This window comes from Columba livia, unplaced genomic scaffold (genome assembly GCF_036013475.1).
Source record: "Columba livia isolate bColLiv1 breed racing homer unplaced genomic scaffold, bColLiv1.pat.W.v2 Scaffold_140, whole genome shotgun sequence".
Taxonomy (NCBI): Eukaryota; Metazoa; Chordata; class Aves; order Columbiformes; family Columbidae; genus Columba; species Columba livia.
Window position 1 is genome coordinate 354142 of NW_027043036.1, and position 9964 is coordinate 364105.

Below are 9964 nucleotides of genomic sequence, written 5' to 3' on the forward strand. Positions count from 1 at the left end.
TTCTCAGGTGGGATGGATGTGACAACCTGTCTCCAAGATCTCTTCCTGGGTAGGATCTGTCATACTTAGACTGAGGTTCTTTCCCAGCCATGTCCCTGCTGCTGGGCTGTCACCTCCAGAGACACAACTGGCCTCACTGTCCCCTTCACAGCCACAGGATTCTGACTGGGTTATGAGTGTCTGAGACACAACTGACCTCATAATACCATAACTATCCATCACCTTTTTTATGGCCCAGGCCCTGATCAGATAAAAGTATACTCGTTTTATCAAATTTATCAAATATATTCCCTACTAGAGATTTGAGTTGAAAAACACTCTTCAGAGCAACTGCTGGTTTTTTGTTGACAACATTTAGAACTCCTTTTCTGTCTTTTATTCTTTTTATTCTTCCTCTGCTTATTCTGCCTTCAAAATCCTCTCCAAGGGAAAGATTCATTGAATCGCAGAATAACTTCAGGTTTGAAGAAAGCCCTTGTCTCACTTGTCTCACTGTCCTGCTCCAGGCAGGGTTAACCAGGCGAGGTTGTTCAAGGGTTCCTCACAACTATGCCTCATCCACAGAGAAGCTGAAAGTGAACTCGTCACATCATGGAGAGGGAGAATAAAGACGTTTAACAGTGTTGGTCCAAGTGCTGGTCACTGAGGGATGCTACTAGTAACTGGCTGCACGGAGGGCTTTGTACCGCTGATGACATTTGGCTTGACTGTCCAGCCACTTCCCACCCAGCTTCCAATTCTCCAGCCCAGAGATCACTGATCTGGCTACTAGGACACCAAGGAACACCATGTCTGTGACCCTGCAAAATTCCGGGTATGGCGGCAGGTTGACCAGCTGTTAATTCTCCTTCATGCTTTTCATGCAGATGGGTTCGATATCTGCCTTTCCAAAGACCTCGGAAACCCTTTTACCACTTTGTCTTGCTTTTGAGAGCACAACCCCGAATCACAGGCAAGGGTGACAGCAGACAGGAGCACTTGCAATGAGCCTGTCCCAGCAGCTGAGATGAATCTCACTGGGACATTGAGGTTTGTTCTTGGAGTCACACACAGAAATGCCAGGGTTCCATCAGGCATCCAGATCTGAGTTTGTCTCAGGACCCCTTCTGCACCCAGGGATGCTCAGAGACAGTCTGTCCCTTTTACACACAGAGGTAGGAGTCACACTGTCCCTCTGGCCTCCCGTTGCCACTCCAAAGGGGTGGGAGACACCTCAGCTATGGTGAGTCACCCTGCTCTGCACTAATCTGAGATGTCCCACATCATGAGGAATGGACACGGGGAGCTCAATTAAGGAAGCACAACCCAGTGCTGCATTCAGGCAGTTTCCCATGGGGTGTTACTTCCAACAGGAAGTGACCTCAGGACCTTGTGTGTGCCACAGGTTTTCATGGAACCCCAAGGAACAGTTGATGATGTTTGTGCTCACTCGTGTTCATGTCACCTCACATCCAAGATGTGCGTGCTCACATCCCATCTGTACAAAGCAACACAGACTGCTGAACTATTCATTGAGTGTCCATCCATGGAGGGAAGAACAGATTCTCTGGGTGAAAGGCCAGTATTGAAAATGGTGGTTGTGAGGGGCCAGTCCATGGTGATTGACCTGGGGCTCCTTCCATGGGGTGTCCAGTGCACAGGGGCACAGCCCAGCCCCTGCTCTGCTGGTCCTGCAGGTCTCTGGCAGGAGCCTGGCTGTGAGAGGACACTGCTGTGTGCCAGCCCTGCACACACACACTGTTCAGCTGCACACCGGTGTTTCATCTGTGAGTGACTTTTGTAGGAATATGCTTGAGAGAAACATTGCAAGAAGATATAAACCATCATGCACCACCCAAAAAAGATCACTTTTTCTTGTGGAAGTACTGTTACTGAGGCCAGCTCTGTCACACAAGTGCCCATTGCCTGTCCCTGCCTGCGCCCACAGCACTGACACACAGCAGGACGGTGACCAAGCTGCCAGAGCACTCAGGCCTTGCACCAACACCAGGGATGAGAAGGAGAGTGTGGGAGTGGAACCAGAACAGCTCTGGAAGAAAAAGCGCTGCTGCTCCCTCGCGGATGCTGCCATGCCAGAGCTGTTTTCCCCTCCACCCACGCACAGGAACTGTCCCTGAATGTGCAAAAAGGCCTTGCAGGAAGGATATAGTGAAAAACAAGTCACTACAGGAATCTTTATTTTGGTTAGAGACAAGAAGTGTACTGTTCCTCATTTAAACAGCCAGTGGCTATAAAAGAAAAGCAGACAGTGGATTAAAAAGGGGCTGAAAACATCATCGCAATAAGAAAATAACAAATAACAACAGAAAATCCAGATGACAGGTTGAGCCTGTAATTAGCTACATTAAAACTCCTGTGTAGAAGCAGATGGGCAGTACATTGCTTCAGAAAACACTAAGATATGAGTTTCCTCAGGGCATCCTTGATCTCCTTGTTCCTCATGCTGTAGATGAGGGGGTTCACTGCTGGAGGCACCACCGAGTACAGAACAGACACCACCAGGTCCAGGGAAGGAGAAGATATAGAGGGGGGCTTCAGGTAGGCAAACATGACAGTGCTGAGGAACAGGGAGACCACGGCCAGGTGAGGGAGGCAGGTGGAAAAGGCTTTGTGCCGTCCCTGCTCAGAGGGGATCCTCAGCACGGCCCTCAAGATCTGCACATAGGACACCACAATGAACACAAAACAGCCAAATGCTAAGCAGACACTGACCACAATAAGGCCAAGTTCCCTGAGGTAGGAGTGTGAGCAGGAGAGCTTGAGGATCTGGGGGATTTCACAGAAGAACTGGCCCAGGGCATTGCCCTTGCACAGGGGCAGTGAAAATGTATTGGCCGTGTGCAGCAGAGCATTGAGAAACCCAGTGGCCCAGGCAGCTGCTGCCATGTGGACACAAGCTCTGCTGCCCAGGAGGGTCCCGTAGTGCAGGGGTTTGCAGATGGCAACGTAGCGGTCGTACGACATGACTGTGAGGAGACAATATTCTGCTGTGATCAAGAAAAGAAACAAAAAGAGCTGCGTCGCACATTCCAAGTATGAGATGGCCCTGGAATCCCAGAGGGAATTAGCCATGGACTTGGGGAGAATGGTGGAGATGGAGCCCGTGTCGAGGAGGGAAAGGTTGAGCAGGAAGAAGTACATGGGGGTGTGGAGGTGCTGGTCCCAGGCTATGGTGGTGATGATGAGGCCGTTGCCCAGGAGGGCAGCCAGGTAGATGCCCAGGAAGAGCCAGAAGTGCAAGAGCTGCAGCTCCCGTGTGTCTGTGAACGGCAGGAGGAGGAACTGGCTGATGGAGCTGCTGTTGGACATTGGCTGCCTGTGGGCATGAGGACCTGTCATAGGAGGAAAAGACAGTGACAGGTTAGGGGAGACTTCTCTGAGGAAAATAAACAGGCTGTTTCTCATGGAAAACCCCCTTCCTGATGGAGGGATGTTTCCGCTCGTTCTCTCTTTCTACCAATTGAGAAAAACTGTTCATCACAGTTTAAAATGCAGCTTGGGCATCTGGTTTCCGTGAACACACCTTTGGGTCAAAACCCCCTGTGTTGGTGTCAGAACAAAAACTGACCCCCACTCGCACCCCAACCCCAGAGAGCAAGAGCGCCAGGGACAGGTGGAGAAACGGGGAAGAACACTGCAGTGCTACCAGAAAATAAAGCAAGGACAGAAAGGCAGACGGGCATGCTGTGGAACCTTCTCCTGACCCGGCTGTGCTGCTGCCACTCACATAATGACACTGTAGAGCAAGTACCTTTAGCACCTTTTTTGAGTACCACGTTGCAGGAACCCTTCACCTGGAGGTCCAGCTGCTGAGGTGGAGACTCGTGACCTGGACCCCATGGCTTTGGGGCAGAGGGTCTGCTGGGGAGGAGAGGAGACCAGGGGTTGCACTGGGAAATGTGTCTGAACTGCGGGTGATTGCAGGGGGTTCCTAAATCCCGCCCCTGGCATATCTGGTAGGAGCTCCTTCTCCCTGCCCACGTCTGTACTGCCTGCAGCTGTGTGTCTGTTCCTGGTCTACTCCCTGTCAGTGTCACAGACCCCGTCCCACCCGCTGTGTGCTCAGCTCTGTCCTGCTCACACCTCCTGGCACTGCCCAGGGGCAGCTCTGTGTGTGCAGGGGCTCAGGAGCAGCTCAGACACGTCCTAACGAGAAGTGGGGTCTCAGTGTCTGCTCCAAAGAGAGAAATAAATCCCCATCTCCCACTGCACACCCAGACGAGCAAGAGTGGAAAACTGAAAGCACAGACTCCTTCCCTTGCAGCTGTTCCTGTGTTGATGTTGTTGTTCAGAAGGACCCTCTGCCATGTCTGTGGGGGGATCTGGAGCTCTGAGCAGCCCTGACCCACACAGCCCCCTTCAACCCCACAAGCTCCCTGCCTGCCCTGCCGGGGGTCGCTCCTTCCACCCACAGCTGCTGCCATGGGATCTCCCGGGCAGGCTGAGCGCTGACCCTGGCAGGCGGCAGAGTCCCTGCCCGGCACAGCCCTGGGGTGCAGGGACCCTGCTCTGCAGGACAGCCCTGGGCACCCCTGGGTGCTCACCCGGCTTCACAGCTGTTCAACATGGCCTGACAAGAGCCCCGTCCTTACAGACCCCACAAGCTGTGCCTGTGCCAGGTTCAGGAGATGCCTCCAGGAGCTACAGCTGCACTGCCCTGCACCCAGAGACTTACCATGGCGAGGGCTGCAAAGGTTTCTCCTCCAGTGAGCTCTCAGTCATCCTCCCAGTCCTGACCACCTTTAATCTCTCTCTGCCTTGCTCGTCTCCTGAGATCCCCAGGCAGAGCCCTCAGCCCTGCTGCGTGTGCAGAGGAGCTGCTCCTGGGCAGAGCTGTCTCTCTGCAGCGCTGCCACTGCCATGAGCTCCCTGTGTCCCAGGAGCCCAGCCCAGCTCAGCAGCACAGGAGCAGCCCAAGGCACTTTAATGACCCCTCTGGTGGCTTTGGTGCTGAGTCCATGGACCTCAGACCCTGAGGGGAAGCTGAAGAAACTTCTCAGGAAGTCAAAGTCAAATGTAAACTCCAAAGTTTCTTGTAATGTTAATTGGTCACACTGAGGGACACAACTGAGAAACTGTTCCCAGGATCTGGTTAGAGAAGTAACTGGAGGCAATTATGACAGGTCAGGAAAAGCAAAGTAAAGGTCTCTCTGATGCTGCGTAAACCTGGATGTGTTTCATTAACCAAAGAACTAAGCCCTGACCCCCAACCCTGGGGAGTCAGATCCTGTCCCTCCCACGTTGCCCAGGGCCCTTCCTGGGACAGTGTGATGTGGGGCTGTGCAAGGCCAAGGGCAGGACTATGGTCCCACCCCTCCCAGGTTCCTGCCTTGGGACAAGGAGGCCATGAGGCCCCTGTGCTGCAAGGACAAGGTGTCTCCTCACAGGCATCAGAGGTGCAGACAACAGCCACAGCCAAGGGGAGAAGGAGCTCATGTCTGGTGGGGCTTTCAGCCTCTTTACATCCCTTGATCATCTCCACGACAGCCTGTCCTGTGCTGTGGCATCCCCTGCACCTCTGTCCCTGCAGGCTGGAGACATCCCCCCTGCTGCCCCACCTTGCTCTTGTCTGAGCATCTTCCTTCCTTTGCTGAGATCTCTCCATCCTCCCCAGCTGGTCCTTGAAGCACAAAGCCTTGGGCTGATGCAGACTCCCTCTGCTGACCTGCTCCCCCACAGCACTGCCCTTCCATCACATTCCTTTCTGCTCATGTCCAGCCTGGACCTCCCCAGCCGCACTTTGGCCATTATTTCTTTCTCATGCTCTTTCCCACTGTGGAGAAACATCCTCCATCTCTGAAACCGCCCTTCAAGCACTCTCAGGCTACTCCTGCACTGCTGCAGCCTCCCCAGCGCTGCTGGGCCAAAGCAGCCCAGGTCCCTCAGCACCCCACACCATGTGCACAAGGTGCTGAACCTGCCTTGGCACAGCCCTGCACTCTGCAGTTCCTCCCTGCTGCTCCAAACTGGGAAGCCGCACACTGGCACACACGCGTGTGTGTGGGTCACACCAGTGCTGAACCGAATGGGATGAGAACTGCAGGTGTCTGGGTCCCCACGCTCCTCCTCATGCAGCCCCGTGTGCAGCTGCCTTGTTCATGGTGAGCGTGCACCACGGGCTGGTGTGGGGACCTTGTAGTGCCCAGGCCCTTCTCCTCAGGGTCACTGCTCAGCGTGTCAGGTCCTGCTCTGTCCTGATGGATGGGGTTGTTCTCCTGCCCTGATACAGAACTGGTCACTTCCCTTTTTAAATCTTTAGAGCTTTCTGATGGGTGAACACCAGATTTTCTCAAGGTCTGCACTCTCCCTTGACTGAAGCTCCATTTGTTCAGCTCATAATGTTTGCATGCAGACGGCTTATCCTGATAAGGGTGTCTCTCCCAAGATACCAGGATGTGGAGTTGAAGGGCACTACAAATACCATCTCCTGCAGAAACTGTGGGGCCTTGGGCGTCTGATACTCATAATGTCAGAGGTCTGGACTTTGAGGGGAAGTTTCCCTTCATATGAGAGACCAGCAGGAATGCGTGGAGCTCTGCCTGGGGACAGACAATGTCAGCTGAAGGTTGAGGAGTCAGCATGAGAGGGCAGAACAACATGGGCAATGTTGAGGTGACTGGACATCAGGTACAGACTCACTGATGAGGAAGAGGAATGAGATGAGGCCTCCTTCAGACAAATGAAAGAAGCCTCATGTTTCCAGGCCATGTCCTCGTGGCAAACCTGAGATATCCCAATATCGGCAAGGTACCAGCATTCCAGGAGGGTTTGGAACCCATTGACAACATCTTCTTGACATCGGTGACTGAGGAGTCAGTGGGGTGAGGTGCCCTGTGGGACTTCACACTTACAAACCAGAAAGAGTTGGTCAGGATGGAACAGTCAGGGATGGAAAGTGGAGCTGAGGCTCCTGGGAGATGAGAACAAGGCCAAGAGCAGGATTTCAGGAGAGCAGGATTTGGCCTGCTGAGGGACCTGCTTGGGTCCTATGGGATATGACCTTGGTGTCTGCTGTGCTTTTCTCTCACATCTCCTCCCTCCTCTCTCCCACCTGCTTTTGTGCAGCATTTTTTACCCTTTCTCAAATACAATATCCCAGAGGTGCTGCCAGCATCACTGAGTGGCTCAGATTTGGCAAGGACTGGGTCCATCTTGGAGCAGCTGAAATCGGCTCTGTCTGTCATTGGTCAAACTCCTGTTGTCTTCTCAGAGAGGTGACAACTGTAGCACAGCCACACTCACCCCCAGTTCCAAGACTTTGCCATGTAAGCCCAGTACAGCGTGACAACATGTTGTGTGCCACAAATTACTTGATCATGGAGAAGAAATGGATCTTCTGTCGGCAACTCGAGCAACTCACCAGTCAATGAGTACGTTCCTATGGGGAACTGTAATTGCTCTGACATTCACTGGCCAGGCAGAGCTGCAGCTGCCAACAGTCCAAAGGATCTTGGGTCAATGCTTAACATGTCTGCCTGATGGGCCAACGAGGGTGATGCTCGCCTGGATCTGGAACTGGGAAAGAAGGAAACCCTGGTGAGGGATGTGAACATCAGTGTCCACCTTGGCTGTCATGAGCAGGACACAGTGGGGTCCCAGGCACCAGAGGGGAGGGAGGAAGGCCAGCAGCAGAGCACAGGCTGGTGGTCTCCAGAGGAGAAGACTTGGACATACTGGGGGATGGTGGGCAAATTGGTGACATGAAAGTAGATCTGGAGGGTGAAGGAGCTCAGGAAATATGATAATCCTTACAGGACAGTCTGCTCCAAGCACTAGAATGATCTCTCCAAGTACCCATGAACAAAAGCATTTATCTTGTGAGGCTGCTCCTCTGAACTGATGGAGCTCCAGGGCAAAGGGCCGCACACAGGAGGTGGGAGCAGGGGAAGCTGCAAAGAAGGAATTTAGAAACCTTGTCCACGGATGTGGGGATGATGACAAAGCTGCCCTGGACTTGATACCTGCACAGGAATGGCAGCAAGATGAGCTGACAGAGCTTCGCTTGCAGTAAGAGAATAGACAGGGTGAACGTGGGCCTGCTGATGAACTTCATAAGAGTAGAATCAGACAGGACTGAGGTTCTTCATGGCTTCTTTGCCTCCATCTTCACCCACTTTTCTGACATATTCAGTGTCTGTCAGGAGCTGCTCCACATAAATATGACCTGGAACCTGCTGATGCCACCTGTTCTGGAAAGGGAGGGAAGGGAGAGCAGGGAAGGAAATATAAGAAATTTGGCTTTATTGCTATTTATGATGGAAATGCTCTCTGTTTGGCTATTCCTGAAATTTCTCTAATCATCCACACCAGACTTGAAGCCTTTAGGATAATGATGCACAGAGCCTTGACTTCCACGAGCATTTTAGATGCTAGTGAACCCTCTGGTGTCGTAATTCTGAACTGCAGCTACTGAAACAGAACAAACCTCCAATGAAGTGAAAGGCAGAAGAAAACCCTAAATTTCTGAGGGTGTTTGGGACCCCACGAAGGGCCATCACTGACACAGCTGTGAAGGAAACAACCAGTGCAGGTCCCTGTCCCTGGAAGCTGGTGAAGGAAAGACTTGGAGACACTGGTTCCAGGTGGTGAGGGCCATGTGGAGGTGGCTCTGATGCCATGTCAGCCCTTGATGCTTGTTCATCAACAGAACGGCTGAGCCCTGACCCCTGGGACCTGGTAGATATTTCTCCAATGTTTTTCAAGGCTTTTCCTGTGGTCAGGGTGAGTGTTTTGTGTTTTTCGGGTGGTGTTTATGTCAAATGCTGTTGCTTTAACTGCAAGGCTCTGGTTTTCTGTGGAGTTGGAAATGCCTGTGAGCAAATCACAACTCACCCAGCTTCTTTCATTCACCTGGCAATGGTCACCAATCACCTCAATGTGCCTATCTCACACTTGCTTGAATCCTCCATTTGGATCCTTACCCATCACTCCAGGAGGTTCATGGATCCACCAGGTTCATGGATGATTCCTGAGGACCATCCAAGTGTGGGCAGTGTAAGAGAGGAGCAGAGCAGGGTCAGCTCATGGGCCATGACTGAGCACAGCCACCCCAGCAGCAGCCGTTCCCCATCTCCCAGGCACAGCCATGCCCACAGCATGCAAATGGCACTGCCATACAGGATTAGCCCAAGAGAGGCCTTTCTTCCTTCCGTATTCCCAGGAAAATCTTCCTCCTGTTCCTCCTCCACCTGCAGACATCAACTGCTTTCCATTTCTGGGCTCAGACGTGGCTGGAAGGGTTCACTGAAGCCATCAGCCATCTCATTGCTTCTCCCTGACATGCCCTGACCCTCTCCCACACCTACAATGGCCAATCACAGCTGCTCAGGCCTCCCGCTCTTCAGAAGAGGCCTCGAGCTTCTTGGTTCTTCCTGGTGCTTATTATGAACTTCCTCTCTCTCTGCAGATTTCATGGTGAGCTTTCTTGTCCATAACAGCCCCTTTATGGCCATGTCTCACTAAATGGTTGTGTTTGTATGATAATTTGTGCAGAAAGGGCAGTCACAGGACAGCACCCAATATGTCAAACTGATGCCCAGTGAAATGCCGTAAAGCCCTGATGAGTTCCCCCTGTGTCTGTGTCTCTCCTGGAAGGAGTCTGTCCCGAGAAGGGGATCCAGCTCCTGCCACTCTCTGCAGAGGCACATGAGCAGTGTCCATCACCTGGGGACACAAAGGGTGACGTTTGCCAGACCACCCTTCATCTGAACCACTTAGATGTGTGCTTGTGGATGAGGTATGGAGCCTTACAGTGCAAATGCCTATTCAGTTGTCATTGCCAGAGGGGGTACCACAGATGCAGTGTACTATTTTATAGATATTTAAATATAAGCATATAAAACCAACATTCCTAGACAAATTATGCAAACACTTGAAGGAGTATTCATGCCTTTTAACAGCTTTGCATCTCAGGAAATGGGATCCAGAGTCCAAGGGCAGGATGGTTTGGGCTCTGTGCTGGGAT

At 52.3% G+C, this 9964-nt stretch overlaps 1 protein-coding gene across 1 annotated transcript; it reads right to left on the minus strand.

Annotated features, from left to right (window-relative positions):
* Positions 1-2448: 2448 nt before the first annotated feature.
* LOC135577811 (olfactory receptor 14J1-like) lies at positions 2449-2934 on the minus strand (the record flags this gene model as incomplete). Its single annotated transcript, XM_065047932.1, has 1 exon — positions 2449-2934. A coding segment is annotated over one exon (486 nt), but the record flags the coding sequence as incomplete, so codon positions are not given.
* Positions 2935-9964: the final 7030 nt, after the last annotated feature.